General features: G+C 40.9%; 2 protein-coding genes across 9 annotated transcripts in view; both read right to left on the bottom strand.

Annotated features, from left to right (window-relative positions):
• The window catches only part of LOC108880823 (CREB3 regulatory factor), a 32,798-nt gene extending 25,591 nt beyond the window's left edge, over positions 1-7,207 (bottom strand). For 3 of the 8 annotated variants that reach the window (XM_018672540.2, XM_018672538.2, XM_018672541.2), the window contains exons 1-2: positions 6,038-6,326; positions 93-170 (exon numbers count right to left, since the gene is read on the bottom strand). The gene's annotated coding sequence lies outside the window, so the exon portion shown is untranslated. The other 5 variants (XM_018672535.2, XM_018672537.2, XM_018672536.2 and 2 more) reach the window with 5 other exon arrangements.
• Positions 7,208-11,301: 4,094 nt separating this feature from the next.
• atpv0e2 (ATPase H+ transporting V0 subunit e2) lies at positions 11,302-18,553 on the bottom strand. Its single transcript, XM_018672516.2, has 4 exons — positions 18,317-18,553; positions 17,445-17,492; positions 15,545-15,643; positions 11,302-14,436 (listed from the first exon to the last, which is right to left on the bottom strand). Exons 1-3 carry the CDS (start codon positions 18,418-18,420, stop codon positions 15,550-15,552), a joined length of 246 nt encoding a protein of 81 aa, XP_018528032.1. The 5' UTR covers positions 18,421-18,553; the 3' UTR covers positions 11,302-14,436; positions 15,545-15,549.
• Positions 18,554-20,007: the final 1,454 nt, after the last annotated feature.

The following is a 20,007-nucleotide window of genomic DNA, read 5'->3' on the forward strand; positions in this document are numbered from 1 at the left end:
AGAGAAGAAGAAGACTTCATTTATTACAAAGACGGCAGAAAAAGAAGATGACAGGAGGGGAGGATGGGGAGGAAGAGGAGGCGCTTACTTACCTAAGGTCGAGAGTTGTGAGGGTCAAGGGGTCGAGCTCTTTTCACATGTCGCAGCCCTGCAGCTCTCAGCCTCCCAGCCTGGAGGAAAAAACACAGCGGAGGAGGGACAGGGAAGGGGGAGGTCAAACATGGGTTCAACAGAGGCCACAGTGTAAATTATACAGCAATAAAGCAGTGAAAGTAAACACATTGTTAAAGTGTAAAGATGTGTTTGCTTGGTCGGCACCATGAGAGGAGATGATGGCAGTAAAGATGAAGATGATAAAAATACAAAATATGTCGGTTTAATAACAAACCTGTGCACCTTTCTTAGAATAATGCCTTTCAACAGGAAACATTTCATTTTAATTAGTGAGATTCTGTTTTGTTTGTTTACTGTGATGTGTCTTTTTCTTGTATGCTGTGTTTGTGAAGTGAAACCTTAATAAGGTTGGAGCTCTTTTCTGTTTGTTCATCCACCGCGGCTATTGTTGATTACATTAGCTGGCCAGTATTTCTATTAATACATCCATTTATTCTACATGAAACAACATACTGCGGCTGCTGCTGCCAGAAATGTAGGACACATCGCTTCCTGAGAAAGACCTGCCAACAATGATTTTACTGTGTGGAGCAGTATTCATGTGGCATTTGTAAATTCAAATGTGGTTAATTACCAACTAGCATTTATCATTTCAGTACTGTGTGTTGTTGCTATCACGAGCTTCATCAAAAGATAACTTTGATGTTAATTTGTTATAAATTACACAACCGGTACAGGAGGGAATGAAGACTCAGCGATCGAGCAGTGAAGGAGAAGAGTTAGAAAGAAAAGCGAGAATATGATGAAAACAGACCAGAGCTAAAGTTAAACATTTCTCACAGACAAAAACACACACTGGGAGGAGTAAAAAACATTTTGATGCTGATTCAAAGAGTCCAGTGAAAAGGGTGGCAGGTGAGGAGAGGAGGAAGTTTATATTCTGGAGGCTAAACATTAGCACTCTTCCTGCTAACTGATAATTGTGCTAAGCTAGCTAAGTTAGCTGAGCCACACCGGTTTAAAGGAGAAAACAAGTGTAATTTTATTTATTCATCATTGTCAACAAAGACCAAAATCAGGAGTGTGTTAGTCCATCTCTTCATACCTCTGCCTTTTTTGACTTTCCTGCCTCTTGGTTCTTACTGAAGATGTTCCTCTTTGAAAACCAGGGAAACAAGTACAAGCTCAGTAATATTCTTACAGCTATTCATTGTAGCGTTTAGCAAATGTGACCCAAACAAGAGTAAATCATGCATTTGGACTGTTTTCAGTATATGCTCTAGTGAGTGGGGCTGACCCGAATGTGTCAAAGCTCATGAAATAAGAAATAATCCAACATAATTCACCATGCATTAATTATCATTACTTCTTCCAGACAAAGATATTTAATCTTGGTAATGGTAAGAATGTCTGGAATAAATTCCAAATGTGAGAAGATGATCCCCAAAGAGTCGAGTGCTGGATATGCCAACACAAACTGGCAACTCACAAATCCACAAGGAGTTTGGCAAACACCTGAAAACTGTGAGTAACACCTGAGCTGTCTTGCATCTGCTAAAATTTTGATGTTAGTGCGATCTGCATGCTAACGAAGTCTAACAACGGAGCTTCAAAAATTCGCAGGTAATTCTCACTGAAGCTTTGAAGCGCCAAAATGTTTTTCAGGACAGCCCTACTACTGAGTATTTCCAGCAGCAGAATGGTGTATATGAGCCAGAGTCAAAATAAACTAGAGTGTGTGTGTTCATGGTAATGAAGGAGCATATCATCCAGTGCAACAGTGTGAGTCACTGATGTGTTTTTGATTGTTTTTGAGCAACAATGGAGCTGTATGGCACAGAGGAATGAGCTGTATCAGGCTGTGGATGCACAGACAATACTTGTTAGTCGCATCGATTCTTTCTGGTTTTGGTGTTTTCGAAGGATTTGCTGACAATAAGATAATTATAGAATGTACCCAGCCTTATTCCTTTAACCTGGTTAACTTGTTCTCTAAAGAACTGCTCCTTCGGCTCCGCCCAATACGGTTAAACTCGACCAATGACATAACTTTCTGCCCGCGGAGAGGCTCTGCATCAGTTAATGTTTGTGAAACCAAAAAAATCTAATTCTGCCTTCGAGAAGAAGAAGAGGGGAGGCCACCGCTCTGCGAACTGCTGATCAGACCGAGCTGCTTTCAGACGGGGACATGATGAAACACCGAGCAACACTAACACACACACACACACACACACACACACACACACACACTGCGGGAACAATGCAGATCTACTGTTTCGGTACCTGTGGAAAACCAGGAGAAACCAGCTCGCACTGACCCTGGTTCAGCGATTCAAGAACAATGTCATAATACATTTTCTGTGGATTGACCTCAGGAACACAAGAATGAGGAAATGAGGATTTGCTGAGCGGTTATGACACTGCCTTGGCACACCACATGGAAAACTGGTATTTGGCACACGGGGCACGCCAGCTACCAACGTACTGTGTATACAAACATTTATCAGACACATACTGTGTTTTCAAGTAGATAACAAACAAAGTGGAACGAATGTAATAACCAAAGCAAAGCTGCGAACATACAAAGGATTCACGTCTTTATCGTGAAGTTACAGCAGTAGTACTGTGAGTTTACACAGGGGTTAAGCCTCTGTACACTTTGTCAGTAGTTTGCTTGTACTGACTTGCTCAGCTGCCAGTTAGGATGTTTCTGCTCTTATTCAAATTTTTTAAAAACACATATAATCCTTGAAATTGCACGTAGCATAAATCAGATTGGCTTTTAGCACCACATCAGCTATGGCTCTGCCTGAAAACTACTCTGAGTTTCATACTGCAAACAAGAATGAAACAGGGAAACTCATTCATCTCAGTGACGCACTCTTCACCATTTCCTTTAATCTGCTTTATCTGACTGCAGTGCTCTTCTAGGCATTTGCTGTCTTTACAAGATAAATTTACACAGTGAAAAAAAAAACAATGCACCAAACAGATTCCTGTTTATATTTGTTCACACTCCGGCTGATATAGGAGCCAGGCGTGCCTTTGTGAAATAACAACCTTGCAATGTGTGTTGGTTCAACATAAGGCTCGGTCCAAAGGTCTCCTTGCTCATAAACGCACGCTGACAGGCAGAGTTCACGGCAAGGCAACGGGGAAACAAAAGGAAATTGCTTCACCTCAAACCTCTGCGGGTCAATAGCCACCAGTAACCATCAGCTTCACCTTCGGCCAATGATTCATTTGGCCCTTTGTAAACAAGACTCCGCAAGCAAAGCAAATGCCAACACAACTGATGCTTATATAACAACTACATACTGACAAAGCAAACATGTATGCTAATGTTGACAGTGCTGTAAGATTATGGTTTGTGTAGAGCAGTTTGTACATGACAGAAGTCGCTTTTCCTTCTTACAAACATCCCTCCACAGAGGACGATTACATCTCTTCTCACCCTTACATCAGTCAGTGATTTCCAACCACATCTATACTTACAACTAACGCTTGTGTTAGTGTGTAAATAGTGGAGCAATTACCTGAAGACTGTGTGGGCACAGAAAATACAAAATAAAAATTACCCCTTATCCTCATATCAAACATATCCCAAAATAGTTTTTTAAAAAAAAGAAAAAAAAAGTGTTGTTTTGTCAAACCAACAGTCTAACATCCAAGTATATTCAATTTACTATCACATGAGACAAAGAAATGGAGCAAATCCTCACATCTGAGAAGCTGGAATGAGGAAATGTTACACATTTTTGCTTAAAAAATGGTTGAAATAACTCATTGTTTGTCACAATAGCTGCAGATTATTTTTCTGTCCAGCAAGAAACGAGTTAATCATATATTTGGTTCATCTTGATCATGCTCAAAGAGGATATTTTAATGTTTCTGGAGTAGAAATATGACTCTACAAGGGTATGATTGTCATATAATATCAGTAGAAGGGCTGCAATGTATATTAAAAGTGAGTTATTACAGTTTATCATTAGTTCTTTGATGTGTTTATAGTGTTTAAGAGCAACATCGGTGTTTGTATCCCATATGGCTTCACTACTCTCCCACTGAAAAGCAGTTTTTATATGGTAACCTTCAAAATAAAAGTGTTACAGGATTAATATATCTGACACAACGCACAATTCCTCTCATCCAAACATGTGCCAAACATATCTGAGAGTGGAAGCAAGTCATTCTGACCGTGGACCATGAGGCAAATTTAGAGCATGAGCAGTCTGACCAGACAATGAACCTTTAGCAGCTGGAGGCCTCTTTAGAAAAAAAAAAACCCTCCCAGTATGAGAGAGGACAGCTCGGTAACGGATGGATGGAGGTTACGCACGGAGAGACGAGAACGGGGATGAGGGGAAAAAAGTAAATTAGGCAGGAGTCCATAAAAAGGCTGTGATGGCAGAGAGCGTGGCCGAAAACAGCGAGGAGGAGACGGGAGAGCATGGGAGGAGAGACGGTCTGGCTGTCGGTCTGTCTGGGAAGCCAATTTGCCAAATTAAAGCTCCAAAAATCTGGGCGGCGGACAAAGCTCCGTCTCGCCTGGGAAATCTGCCTTTCTCCTCTAATTACATAAAAGAACTTGAATCTCAGCAAAGAAAAAAAAAACGAACAAACACCCTAAACGACCTGGATGCGCCCCCTGTCTCTCCTCTCCGTGTCCTTGGAGCTCCGTTTCCCGTAACGATGGAGAGCCAAAGTGGCCCCGTCCGCCGCCTCTCGCCTCGTCTCGCTCCCTGTCAAACCGGTGCGCGTCCACAACTCTCCCCGAGAAAAAAAACTGTCAATCTGCCGATGAACCGATCAGTGCAACACATCTAATGGGGCATGACGGCGTTGTGTGTCCGCACAGCTGGATACAACAACAGCAGCACACACAGAGCCAGGGCAGGGAAGAGAAGGTGCCATGGTGGCAGCCAGCAGTGTGTCCCGCATGGCACGGCGAGCCGAGGAGCCGCACTTCCACATCCAGACCCTCTCTTCTCCTTCCACTCTGCACATTCACATTTCATGCATTTTTATCTCTTCATTTTTTAAAAACAATTAAGCAGAATTTCCTACCAGAAGCAGCCACCACGCGTCGCGGAGTATCCAGCCGAGACAACAGGGATCCTTTCAGCGCACAGACAACAATAAAAATGGGGCGCAGCTGGCAGTGCCACCGGATGTCCAATATTAATTGTTAATACGGCCGATTTCTGAGCATGTGGATCGGCTTCAGCGTTTAACGGCTCCAGCTACGTGCAGGCAGAAAGTCTGCTTTCTGCCTTCGCACCCTCGGACTTTTTTTTTTTTTTTTTTTTTTTGGTTAAATATTAAAGTTGAGGAGGAAGAATAAATCACAGAACAAGTTTGGCTGCTGTTTGTCCACCTGCAGGTGCTGCTGCCGATTGGTGGTGGTAATGTTACAGGCCCAGGCAAGTTATAGTCCTCTCAGTGTAAAAGGCAGGTTTACTAACATTAAACTGTGAAGTTTGGACGAGTCAAGAAATAAAAAAAACACACTTGGAGCGATTTTATCTGCCTACATAAGCGTAAGAATGTATGCAAAATGTAACACAAGTATAAATGTATCGTTTAAAGGGCTGCAGAAATATAACCAGGCACTGTTTCTAAAATATAAAACATGTTAAAGATACTGGGGAATAATGTTCCCCGCTCACAAAGCTCCGATTTCCTATAAATCACCGAATATGATGCATTTAAATATTCCAAGTCAAGTGTAGTTCTGTGCCATGTATGCTACTGTATGTAAATCCATGTGAAAGTAGCCATTTTTATCATAGAAGACCGTTAAAGCCCACATGAATCTGTCTGTTGGTGCTTATTTCTATTTATCAGTAACTTCTCAGTCGTCAAACTTAACGTAAAGGCGCGTTTATGTTGCCCGCAGACAGAGCAGTGAGATGGGCTTTACCTTATCGCGTGTCCTCGGATGTCCCCTCGGAGTTAAGGCTCCTCCGGACCGGGGTAAAATGTCGGCCTCGGCCTCTCCAGATGATATTATCACGCACCATCCACAGAGAGGAGAAGAGGAGCCCGCATGGACAAGTAGCAGCGGCCGCTCAGCCCCAGAAATCCCGTTTAACCTACGGCCACATGCAGGAAGTTAGTTACAGTAGTACCGAGCTGGCCTGTATGGCGGACAAACGGGACAGAAAAGATGGTTGTAGGACTGTTAAACACCCCCCTCTCCTCCTCCTCCCCCTCCTCCTCCTCCTCCTCATGTCTCTCCCTCCCCTCCATTGGTGCAGAAGCCTACCGTTTTGGAGATGAGAGGGTGGGAGAATAAAAGCAGCCATCTCTCCCCTGAAGCTAATTCCTTTTATTAATAAAGTTTAAGCGGCTCGTACGGCGGACCCCCTCTGCGTTAGACATGGTGCCGTCCGCCGGGCTTTCAAAACAGGACCGGAGGACACTTTCTCCGCCGGCTCCGCGGCTTAAAACCACTTTTTAATGGACAGAGAAGGAGACCTGAACATACACAGAGACATGGAGGGTGTGGATCCACGCGGCTGGATGTGTTGTCCAGGCTCTCTGTCCTCTTTGTTGTTGTTGTTGTTGTGGTGTACCAGTGTTGTTGTTGTTGTTTACGCAGTGGTTATAGCGACATATTTCAGGGCTCCGCGGAGCGTAAAGACGGAGAAAGCAGTTGTGAGTGACTGACCTGATCGAAATGGGAAGTGTGTCAGCTGTAAAAACAGTTGCAGCTCTCAGTTGCAGGTTGGGGGGCAGTTGAGTTCACGAATAATCCGGTCGACCGAGCGTCAACGTCCAGAAGATCAGCGCGACACGCTTCTGGCCCGGGAGTTTCAAAATAAAAGCCGCGTTGAGGATCAACATATTCACACATATTCAACTCAACATTTGACTTGACAATATCATTTTTATTCTAATCATATTCTTAAATGATAGCTGAAATTATAGTATTTTATATAAATTATAGTTTGAAATTACTTTTTTCTGGAATTCGTTTTGTGTGCAGAGTAAATGTAGCTGTAAGTGGTTTGTTCTGTCCAGTCTGATGGTAATCTATGTTTTCACTTCTCATTAAGTTTCTTTCATTTTATTCTTTTGCTTTACAGGCTCATACATGCCAGCTGTCATCACACACCTTCAAACAATATAGTGATAAAATAAATTAAAGGTACTTTGACACATAACATTTAACTGGGAAAACTGTCTACTACAGAACTTGCACCAATACTGCAAGAACATCTAAACAAAATCATTATAGACACAATATTTTCTCATCAATATAGAAACTGATTTGTCTCATACTGGTATAGGCTACAACAACTAAGCAGAATTTGAACATGGAAATATTGATTACTCTTTAAAAACCTATCCTGATATCATTAGGTGTTGTATTAGCTTTATTTTATAGAAACTGACTTGAACAAATCTTTGTCCCACATTAACATACATGACTAAAAAGCTTCTATTATCTATAAAACAGAAATCACTTACCTTAATTTCATTATCCTTCACATTTAAACCTGACTTTATCAAACAGAAATGTGTAGATTATTAAAACATATTTTTAAATTAGAGAATAATTAAATTTGTTTATCACAGTAGAAAGTCATCTCCCCCAAGAGACTGGTCAGATTTTATTCTGAAAACCATATCACCCTACTTCCGGCTCTGCGATAGCTCACAGTAGATAAATTGACTTGTATTGAAGTCAGTGAAAACGGATATGGTTTGTATCTACGACACGGCGTCGTCAGAGGGGCGGGGTCACACGACCCGTCTTTAAGGACACCGGGAGGACTGAGGCTGCGAACCCACTGACCCCAGCAGGGCCCCCGGGCTGCTTCAGAGCAGAGTCCCGCTGGAACCGCTTCACCTCCATACCGACATGTTAAACAGAGTAACAGACCCCGGCAGAAGGCCTCCACAGCGGGTTTACTACAACTTAACAGCCTCTCTAAACTCACTGTAGATCCTGGTGCTTAGTGATTTACTTTATGAGGAGTGAAAGTGATGAGTGTGTGATGAGTGTGTGCCCTCATTGATAGAAACGGGGTGGACAAAGTATCACAGTACTAGACAGTACTAGACTTTAGAAGTTCAGTGACTAACTCCACTAATCAAGGTTGTTTTTATTAGTATTATTAGGTTGTATTAGGTGTACCTAATAAACTGGCAGCTGAGTGTATGGGAATGGCAAATGCTGAATCTAAATATATTTATCATGATAATATATCTAATTATATCATGTATCTTTTTTGTCCTATGAAAATGAACAATGGGTGCAAAGAATTTTGCACTTTCCCCCCAAATCTAAGGCCTTATTTAATCCTGATATCCATACAGTACAAACTTTAAATGTTTCAGTCACACTGAGAATATGTTTGTTTTCCATCCTCCAAAGTTTGGTGTGGTTAGGAATAATACTTTTCAAGATAATAATGCCCAAACATTCCTAGATATGGTGTTAAAAACATTTGAATTGAACAGAAGTCAGCTTTACTGACTGTTATATGTTGTTATATCGCTGTCACTGTTGTGTTTTTTAAAGTTTATTTTCATTACCAAATGTAAGGGATGGTTGTCAAAAATGTTTATTTAAAAACTATAAATATTGACCAGTGTATTATTGTTACTGGGATATTTTTTATCCATGAATATAAATATCCATATCATGAGGTCTGTCAGCCTCTGTACAGTATACACGGAATAAATTATTTTTGGCAGTATGAAGAGAGATTAAAATGCTTCTATAGGGCAGCCAGAGTTATTTAGGCCAGTTCATATGGCTGTTTGCATAAAGGTTGTTAAATCTTAATGTACTCTCAGAGGAAAGTAGGTTGTCGTGGGGCATGAGCACATTAAGCCACATTTTATGAATATTACAGAGGATAAGCCGCGGGGTGTTTGTGTTTATCTGTGTCTGTCAGTTAGAGCCCATATGTGTAGGCCTGTAGGCTGTGTGTGTGTGTGTGTGTGTCCTTAAATAATGTGTATTAATTTGGCATTCATCTGTTCAAACAGAAATGTAGGCCAGAGCTTGGGCGTATTGAACTTAAAGCACAATACCTTCATTTTGGGGTTGTGGGCTCTGTGCAGTTCTGTAGGAGAAGATGAATGAATATAATTGTTTTAATGTGACCAGGGGATGATATAAATCATTGTTGGTCCATCAGTCACAAGAACACTGCAGCTTTTTCAAAATGTCACACAGACTTAATGGGCTGTTTACTCATTAATCTGCATCCATGGTGAGACTGCAGTGCTGCGCCGCCACTCATTTATTTGCAGCTGTGAATTATAGATGAATGTTTGTCCTCTTGGATTACCATCTAAAAGGACAGTGGAGCAGACAAATAACAGTAATTTTATATAACATAATCATAATGCAGCAAATATTTGTGCTGAGCATACCCGTACATTTGCTACTATATTTTTTTCCACAACAATACATAATCACTCATCATGCTGATTCATTATTTTCTTCCTGAACTTTATTCAGGGATTGCTGCCTGTGCTCGAACATTCATCTTATTTCTCTCTCTCTCTGATAAAAGTAACATTTGATAGAAACAGCTACGGTTCAGACCTCATTGTGGATTCAAAATACATTGATGCAGGTCACCGACTGCTGCCAAAAAAGTGATTTTTCTCTGTCGAAATCATCTATGAACCTGTAAACAATTCTGTTATTAGTTCTCTGTATGCACCCTGCAGGTTTCAAGTGTGAAAGATGCAGCTATCAAACAGTTTGACGTAGCTGTCCCAAACGGCTACACTCTACTATGGAGATAACAGTGCACGTTTTCAGACAGACAGTTTCTCCTGGAGGACACGCAGTTGTTCAAACGAAACGACAGAAATTGTTGTGTAGCAAATGAAAAGCTCACAAGCATGTCTGAAAAAGCAAACTGGCCGCTTAACATTCATTGTCTGCAGGTGGCACAAATGTCAGAACAGCAGCAGCTATTACCGTCTTCGCCTGTAGGTGGTGCACTTTCGCTTCTCTATCTGAATTCCTGATGACCTGCTGCTGAGTTACTTTTCTTGCCTGTAGGTGGCGCAGTTTGGGCTGGAAATGGTCCAAAACTGCTGCTTTGCAATTGGACCAAACTGTCTGGGCCTTGTTATATATAACATAGAAGTAGGTCAGTGCAGTTCATGTGTACGATTGTATATAAACCCTGCAATGGAATTCTATTTTCAAACAGATTCACTTAATTCTTCAATTGTGTGCTAATCAGTTCCTTTTTAAAATCCTGTAACAGGTGTCAGAACTTGAGTTCCTTTGTGGTGTACATTATGTTTGAGGCTTATCTGCTTTTCCACCTTGATGAGATTCTGGGTGAAACGTATCCATTTTTATCTGCTGTATTGGCTGCTTCACAAGTATTACTTTCAGCCTTTGAGAGCAAATCAGCTTATTTATAAGCAGGTAAATGTACCTTACCTTTTAGTCTTTTACTTTCCAGCTTCTTCAGCTTTTTCAACCAGCAAGAGTCATTTTATCAAGCGAATCCAGGCTTGTGTTTTCAGGTCTTTGCTGCAAACAGTTTAACGTACTCCCTGCAAAAATGCCTGCACCCTGATGGACGAGGCGACTTAAATGAGTGTGTATGAATCATGCATGCGTGCCTCCCTGTGCCATTGTGAGAATCTTGCATGAGGGAGTCAACCTTGTCCTTGACTGCCAAGGTAACTTGATCTAACTGCCACAGTCCTTTGCCAGGGCCCCGCCCTTTCACAGGCAGTGCAACAACATCAGCAGACACACAAAACAAGTGGTGACACTTGTTTACATACATCATTTTTCATTTTCTCTTTTGTTGCACAAACTCACACAGGACTGCAAGTGTTATAATTCATCTCCAATAAACTGGAGATGAATGGCTCGGATATTTACAAGAGAGAAAAATATGTTTTTGATTTGAGGTGATGTGTGTTTTTGTGTGTATGAGTGCACTTGTTATTGTATCCTTGTGAGATAAGATTAAATTTGTATAAAGGTAAAGAGCTGAGGTATTTATGTACTGCTGAGTAATGCAGAGAATCCAGATCCTCAAGTGAAATGGCTTTGCATAGTGTTTAGATTCAAACAGGAGTTTGTACAGTATAGGTGTGCATATGTGTCTCAATTACAACTCAAACACACATTCCAGTCCGCTCCGCAGTAATGTTAATAATGTCAACAGAGCAGCACGACTGTGTGAGACATAGAGTTTCTTTTATTGGGAGCTTCACATACAATGCCACTCACACAGAAGCATTTACTTCACACTAATACTAGGTCACATATAGGAGCTCATCTCCACCAACAACAAGATCCGTGATTGAGTAGATCTCTGTTACCATGGTGACTCTTAACACACTAAAAAAATCTCAATCTCCATCTACGTTGCCAGGAATATTTAACAGATAAACAGCAGCCAGTTATCAATTTGTCAGAAAAGGAATAAAAAAACAAGAATCTGACGTCTTCGTGGTGAGTTCACACGCAGCGTGTTTTTACGGGTTTGTTTGGTCAAGCGAGAACAAAGCCATTTGCTGTCCAGTGATTCACTGACACTGAACATGTGACTCTGTCCTTTTTGGAAGCTTAATTGTAGCACATTACATTATGAGTGGGATTGGGAGTGTAATTCAAACCAACTACAGGAAACAAACCCAAAACACAAGGGTTTGTGGGTATGTCCGATAGCCAGCAGTTAATGGCTGGAAAGCCTGACGGGAGAAAATGAAGTGAGAGCAAACCACAGTCTGGACTGATGCTCATCTCCAGCTTTTTCCTCTGTGCTCTCAGCTGGAATGAGACCTAAACACCACACTGAGCTAAAGCTACAGGACCTGGTATCAGATTTGTTTTGATTCTCCACCAACACCAACATTTCTAACCGAGCATGCTGACATGTTACCAAAACTCTGTCCAATAAACGAGCTACTTGTGAGTCCACGTGACTCTTCTTTTTTTAACAAGCTCTAGTTGGAAGTGAACAGAGTGAAACTAAATGCCAGCATGCAACAAAGTCAGCTTTCCTGGCAAGGGAAGTCTACCTTTGTTGGTACGATCACACCCTATTTGAAGTTGGTTCCCCCTTATGTAATGATCTGTACAGTACAGTGTTGTATACACTCCTGTGTATCCACTTTTAGATGCATGCCACCACCACAACTACTGAAGAGGGCTGCAGGAAAAGATATAACACAATTTGGTCTTTCTAAAAAGTAGCTGTATATTGATTTAGATTTTTTTTTTTTTTTTGGCTGAAGCAAAGTGGTTTTAGAGAGGAAGAAGGGGAGGGACAGTGTTGAGGAAGGAGGGAGGGAGGGAGGGAGGAGGTTCTCAGGGTTGGACGTGGGGAGTGGAAGGAGGGAAATGTAGTTGTGGTAATGGCGGGCAGCTGAGCAGGCAGGTGTATCACACCTGCATCTTATTCAAGGCAAATGTTTTAAAAAAAAAGCTTAAAATGATAAAATAGGCTACTGAGCTGCACCTGACCAGTGGAGGAGGGGGAAGAACATAATCTACACGCTGTTACATGGAGAATGTACATTTGTACCCAGGACAAATAAAAAATAAAAAATAAATAATAATAAATACAAATAAAATGTAAAACCTTGAAAACACTGGTCAACAGAGAGAAAACCCTGAGCCCTGGACCTCTGGCAACTGACTGCTCCAGCTGGTGGCAGTGTGAACGCACAGGACCTTCCTCCATACTCAAATACATGTGAACAGATTTAGATATGCACTCTATTCCATACAGGGCAGTGCAGTTGGTACAGTATTTGCACGTATTATTCATGTGCCATTAATATATACAATATGTACTGTTAATTAGACTGATTAGTCATGTTTTAATGAACATTAATTTACTGCATTTTGAATTTTTTTTGAACCATCACTTTGACTTTTTTCTGCAACTTTTCTACAGTAAATTAGACGAAAATGTTTTTAAAAACCCAGTGCATTTCATTATGCACCTTTACAAACAACAAACTGCAAATGAGGGTTTAACTGCATCGTGACCTGATAAACTGGGGAACCTTTGATTAAATTTCCATCATCAGCCAGTCGGAGGCATCCACCACTGATATAATAGGGGCTTCTGACAGATTAAATCCAGTGAAAACGTCTTTAACGTGCAACAAAACAACACTTTTTTCTGTTAAATCTATTTTTCTTTTCATTGCTTTGTCTCCTGGTGAATGAATGCATTTTAAAGCAGCTATTTTCTCTGCCTCTCTGCTGCTGAAAAGATGTGCCCCGAAGAGCTGCAAACCCAAAAAGAATTCATTAGGCGAAATTTAAATGAGGAATCTGGTGTAACTGCTGTTTGAAAGAAGGGGGGGGGGGGGGGCCTGACGTGGGGTATGAAAATTATTTTAAATTGTGGACGACAACAGCGAATCTATCAGCAGCTACCGGCAGCCGCGCTCCAAAAACGTGTCCCTACAGTACAACCTACGGTACATCTGTACACACACGAGAACGGGCAGGATTTTATCAAAAGGGGTCGAGTGGAGCAGGACTGAATTGGGCGATGAGATCACCATGGCAACGAGGACCTCCACGGTGTCGAGCATGAGGGGAATGTGGGAGGGAGTTTCATGCTGAAGTGGCCTAAAGTGGAGGGAATCGCTCTTCACTTTTACAGTTTTGGGAGATTCTCATGGCCGCGGTCCAAGCACTCACAGTAATGAACTCTTCACACACACACACACACACACACACACACACTCTCACTCACACTCCACACACACACCAACACCATTACATCACAGATAGGCTAACAACAGTTATATAACAAGGCCACGCGGACACTGAGGTAATTACAATGAGCTTACATCAGTGTCCACAGGCCAAAATAAATACAAACACTCAGAAATTCATGTTCCCTGATGGCAGCGACACAAAAACCAAAATATGTAAACAAACTAAAGTATTTAAGGATTGCACATTTCAGAGATGGATTATTGATATATCTACTCCTAACAGACGATGTCATGGTTTCACTGGTGACCATTCTCACTGACAGAAAAAAACTGTCTCTGAACTTCTGTAATTCACAACTTGTTTTAAAACACACAACATGTGTCCTAATAAACTCTGAAATCTTAAATTCCACATACTGTACATTATTCTGAAGATTCCTCAAGGTTGCAAAGAAAACTGACGCTGACTTTTGATTTACAAAATGCTGCAACGTGAGAAATGTTCCATCAATTCTGCAGATTGGATGTGTGTGTGTGTGTTGGGTTGTTTTAAATGGTTATGGAGTTACATTGAAATTAAATCCAGCAAACCAGAGGGAGAGGAGGGAGGCATCACATCGCACAGTCCTGGAGAGAAAAAAAACAAACAAACAGAAAGACTGTGAATTCTGTATCATGCTAAAATCATCACTATTGACTGTGAGGGTCAAAGCGAGATGTGGAACAGTGGGTTCATGGAAGCAATCAGAGTTCAGCATGCACCAAAGCATCAGTGGCCTGCAGCAAACGTGCCTTTGAAAACCCATAAAAGTGCCCTTTTTCCGCATTTCACCGAGCTCATTTTTGTTGCGGAGTTGATAAATATTCACGCCTGAATGCCGCTTCTGTCACCGTAGGCAGCTCAGTGGCAGGGATTTTTTTTCCCACTGCATTCTGAGAGAGAAAAATGAAGCGGTTTTTGATTTGCAAACCGGAAAATACTGAAGAAGCAGAAAACTGTTGGCACTGAGCAGCCAGCAGAAAAGGAAACATACAAAAGCATAATGATTCTCCTTTCCCCTTCAAATCTCTGGGAGTTCTTCTCACTGTTTAGTCTCTGTCTGGTAATTCTTGCTTTGTGAATTTCAGTTTAAACTGTATTAACACAAATTAGCAGTGAGCATTAACTTGGCCATTAATGAAGAACCAATCTTTTTTTTTTCAGGTTATCACATGCATTGATCCATACACATGGTGCCTCTACAGGTACATAACTGAGCATAATGGTTATTTCTCACTTCATTAAAATTTAATTGTTTTGATTAAATAGATTTACTCAACTTATTTTAATTCAAATTTTCACAGTAAAATGATTGAAACTGAGTCAGTTTTCTGGAGATTCACTGAGAGTTAAATGTAGAATATGCAGGATTTGTTGGTTGTGAGGGAGGGAGTGACGTTAGCGAGAACGAAGCAGTGAATCAGAAGAATAAAACATTACTTTCTGATTGTTTCACAGTGGTTGTGTTCACATTAACACACTCACACTGCTGGACAGCCCAGACTCATCCCCTCATGTCCTGCTGTTAATGTATCTTATGGACGTGATGCTACTTAGGCAACATGACTACAACATTAATCTGTACATGTTTGTAAATGTGTGGTGCTTCATGGTGGATCTAGACAAGCAGTGATAATGGCTGAACATGTGAGAGAGTCATGGCATTCAGGTGAAATCTTCTTCTGACAAACTGACCTTGTTTACTCCCAGAAGTAGCGCAGATACCATATAGTTTCATTCTTCAGCTGAGGGCCAAACAGAGGGTTGGCCTGGGCCAGAATGGCTATCAACCAACTGAGTGAAGGGAGACAGGAGAGAAAACAGTTATCAGCAAGGTGACAGCAAATCCAAAAAGGACACAACATTTTAAACACATCCAGCGTTATCCAGCTCTCAGAGCTGTTATTAGGACGTCTAAATGAAATGAGTGAATGCATCACCCTTTTAATCAACTTGATTGTCGATTGCCTTGAAAAGCTAATGAGCTCAACTCGGAGGCCGACCTGGAAGCAGCTGTGTTTTCTTAATGACCTGGCTAGCGATGATATGAATTCACACACAGTGCGGTTTAAATGAAGCAGTATTGCAGCTTTAAGAATCAGTGTAAAAGCCTGTAGTTCTCTGGCCCCAGTGGACTCCACAGTCTCTGCTATGATGAACTACGTGTGTCTTAATTAAAAAATTACATCAGAGAGAGGAGTGTAAGCTTCTTTTCCATTTAGAGGATTTTAAGTCAGGCAGATTGTTGGGCACCTACAGGGCCCAGCTTGGGTGAATCTACAAAGGACCCATGGGTCACCTGCACCATGTTCCCCCCCAGGTAAAGCTGGATCTTCAGTAACACTGCCCAGGAGAAGCAGTTTGTTCAGCAAACTGTAAGTTACTTCATCTGTTTATTCTGATTCAAGCCAGTAGCTGCTAGCAAAGAACATGCTAACATGCTGTGGTTAAGTCAATAATAACTGGTGTCATTTGAAGTGCTGTGCTGATTTATGGTTTGTTTTGTGGAAACTAACAGGATGATAACTTTACAGACTGTGGGTTTGACCGAACCAATTTAATCACTGGTGTTTTTTTTTTTTAACTCTTGTTTTATTAGATTTCACCTCCATGTCTTTGTGCCTTTTTCTTTTTGTAGAATCACAATCTCTAATAGTGATAGCAGCAGTAGCATTATTGCAATAATGACTCCTTGTTGACTCCTATTTGAATTTATTTTCTTATTTAAAGTAGTTTTAACATTTAAAACAAATGAAGCAAGAATAAAAGGACATTTAAATTACATATTTATTCAGTGCCCTTCTCTTCCATTCAAACTCCTCCAGTTTCTTATACAACTAAAGATAAAACAATGCAAAACTAGTTTTTATTATACTGACTTTTAAAGTTTGGGAATCTGCTGTGGTTTGTGTTTTTGTTTGGGGGATGTTCAGCCCCTGAAGGAGCTGGGGCTCCCTCTGGTGGTGGATAAATGATCCTGCGTGCACATCCTACGCTGTAATTGTGTCCATGCTCTATGGGTGCCATGGATTTAGAGATTAGCCTCTTCAAGTTTCTCACACCACAGTCATTAAAATGGCCTCTCTATCCTCATGTGCACCACTGTTATTTCTCTTGCTGTCCAGATCTGTCTCGTTCTCCTGCAGCTGTTGGTTTTTGTTTGGCTTTGCTGGTAGCCTGGCCTTGAGCTTGTAAGTCTCTGTAAGACTATCAATAATATCTAGTTCCAGTGCATTTAGATCCTGTTTCATGTCCCTGTTTCAGAGCCCTCTGCATGTCCCGTTTGAATTATTACAGATGCTTGACGATGGATGTTAATTATTGAAGTAACTCGCCTGTCTCGTCCTCCTCTCTGAACAGCCAGAAACCCATTAGAATCATTTTTCATTCATCTCATGTTGCTCGGTTGTTAAATGTTAATTTCCCTGATTATCTTTAAAGCCTTGTGACTTGTTATTGATCTTCCCTTCTCTTAAGGCATAACATTGTTCACATACTATAGTGACAAAAGTTTCTTTATGCAGGTGTAATCAGAGCAGCAGGTCAAAATGGCGGCAGCCTCACACTAAAGAGCAGGAGAAGGGTTTGTACTTACAACAGGTAGCAGCAGACCGCTGTGAGGATGAGACTGGTGACAATCACACTGTCAAAGAGAACAGAGGAGACAGTCACACACCTCATAACATCATTGTCATACAGCTTATTCTAAGCTAGTTATTCATTATAATCAAATGGTTAATAACAAACATTGTCGTATGACACATTTGTGGACAATGGTGCAGATAAGTGAGCAGGAAATGTTGCATTAATGTGATGAAGTACTATGATTTTCAGACACTAACTGATAATCTTGATACCTGTACATGCAAAGGTCATTTTATTAGGTACACTTGTATAATCTAATGTTATCCATAAAATCTACTACTATCATGTTTAGTTATTTTACACTGTCATAGAGGTGTTAACTCAACTGCAAATAAGATTAAGTGTAATGTAAATGAAGTCAAGTATCTCCAGTAAATTCACTGTTATTTTCCCAGCTATACTACATATTAGCACGTGAACCACTGTAACAGCCTCAGCATCTTCAGTCAGGACATTATCCAACATTAAAACCCAACATCAACAAATCCATCCTCACACTAAGGCACAAATCATCTGTTTTGACCCCTAACCTTACTGATACAATGTGAAGGAGTGGATGGATGAGCGGGTGGATGGGAGGATGGATGGGTGGGATGCTGGGGATGGAGGCTCGATGACGCGCAGGGCCTCCATCACATGAGCAGGAGCACGCTCGTGTATTTATAACGACTCCACTCAGCTGAGTGTGAAGCAAACACTGACTTTAAATAATGAAAATATGAACTACTACGTGGACATGAGTGATAGGGTGTAGAAATGTAAGAAAACACCAAATAAAATCGACGTTAATTGCAGCCAATTAACAGCAGCGAGACCACCTACCCCCGGTTCGGTCCTTTGGGCACTAAAAACGGGGCCACGACCCCCACCAGCCCCCATAGCGTGGTGAAGCAGATCATCGGCAGGGCGAGAGAGTGAGACACCATGGCTTCAGTCCACAGAAAACCGCAGCTATGGATGAATTAATCTCGGTTTGTCCTCTCAGAGGTAAAGCGCATCAATGGCCGCTGAGCCAGCCCGTCGGTTCCACCACGTCCCCGCCCAATTAAGCCGACGCGGCATGTGATTGGTCCAGGCTCCTGAGATTGCGGCGTCTGATTGGTGCAGCCAGTTGCCTTTCAGTATTACAGAGGGAGGGATTGGACGGATGTTTGTGCCAGCAGACTGCAGGCAAGTGCATTGTTTTTTCATCTTCATCCCAAATCCATTGATCCGTCATTTTCTGATCATCTGTGATTTCATTTCCTGAAAGAGAATAAAACAGAACAGAAGTCAGACATTTTTCATTACTGCAAAATGATTATTTTAAACCAGGCTTATGTCTAGAAACAACAATAAAAAAAAAAAAGTATGGAATGTAAATTCTTCTTTTAAAAAAAGCTTTAATTTTACTGTTAAACATATATAAATCTGATCTTCATGAGATCTTAATGTCTCCTCTTTATCGATCAATCAAACAGTAAAAAAGTAAAACATGTTGAATTAACCTGAGTTGGTGTTACAGGAAATTAGAAGAGTGGGTTGTGAGAGTGGTGCCACATGCACACAGCACACACAGTGCCACAACAACAACTGCAAAACCCTGGACCGTCACTGTAGCTAAGTCATCAGAAATATGATCAGTGCTCTTATACTCCCATTTAAATCTTACCTTATCCTGTTTTTAATTAGTGTTAACTATGCAGACTGACAAAGTTGTCGACTCTGCTAGTTTGGTGGCATTCACATAGAGAGCTTTGTGAATTTAGACTTTGTGGGACCTCTCATTGTTTAACTGATGGTTTAATATGGTCCTAAACAAGGTATGATGAAGACACTGCAATATTACCACACACTGGACAAAGGTGTCAGTCTACAGTCCTCGTGCAGATTCCTGCAATTCACAATGGTTTAATCTATACCCATATTCATCCCACCCAGACCAGAGACCACTGCTTTCCAGTTTTAAGTGGGTCAACTTGCCAGGAAATACCAGATGGCTTACAGTCTGTTGTTCTCAGGATATTTCTCATTTCTTGGCAAGGCTGGTCCATGTGTCCCTTATGGGAAAATAGAGACAAACTGCTGTGCTGAGTTTATAAGCTTTTTGGATCTCCGAAAGAATTTCCTCTAAAGAAAATATTGGAAAGTTTATATTTCGTTCTTTTGTATCGTACGCTTCCTACTAGACATGCTTAAGAGTTTTTGCACTTAGCTTACCTGCCTCTGCATTAATTTATTCCAGTTCATTTGACTGTACTGTAACATCTTAACATTTAATTTATACCACATTACATAGTTTTATCCAGAATATTTTCAGTTACATATCAGCCTCTTTTTAGGAATTTGGAAACTCCTGTAAGCGTCCATAAAGGTATTACAAAAAATAAAAAATAAAATAAAAATAAATAAATAAAAACAGTGAAAGAAAGGCATGGGAGACCAATTTCTAATTTAGAAGACAGATTTAATTGAGAATCATGTTTTGAACTACATTTACTCTCTGAATACAAAAAATAAAATTAATCAAAATG

Source organism: Lates calcarifer, linkage group LG5 (genome assembly GCF_001640805.2).
Source record: "Lates calcarifer isolate ASB-BC8 linkage group LG5, TLL_Latcal_v3, whole genome shotgun sequence".
In the NCBI taxonomy this organism is placed as follows: Eukaryota; Metazoa; Chordata; class Actinopteri; family Centropomidae; genus Lates; species Lates calcarifer.

Bases quoted from the DNA above. Each gene is read 5' to 3' on its own strand.
- atpv0e2 (XM_018672516.2), bottom strand. From the start codon at position 18,420: ATGGTGTCTCACTCTCTCGCCCTGCCGATGATCTGCTTCACCACGCTA. The intron at 17,493-18,316 runs GTAGGTGGTCTC...TCTCTTTGACAG, and splicing joins CCCAAAGGACCGAACCGGGG to TGTGATTGTCACCAGTCTCA. The intron at 15,644-17,444 runs GTAAGTACAAAC...CCCTTCACTCAG, and splicing joins GCGGTCTGCTGCTACCTGTT to TTGGTTGATAGCCATTCTGG.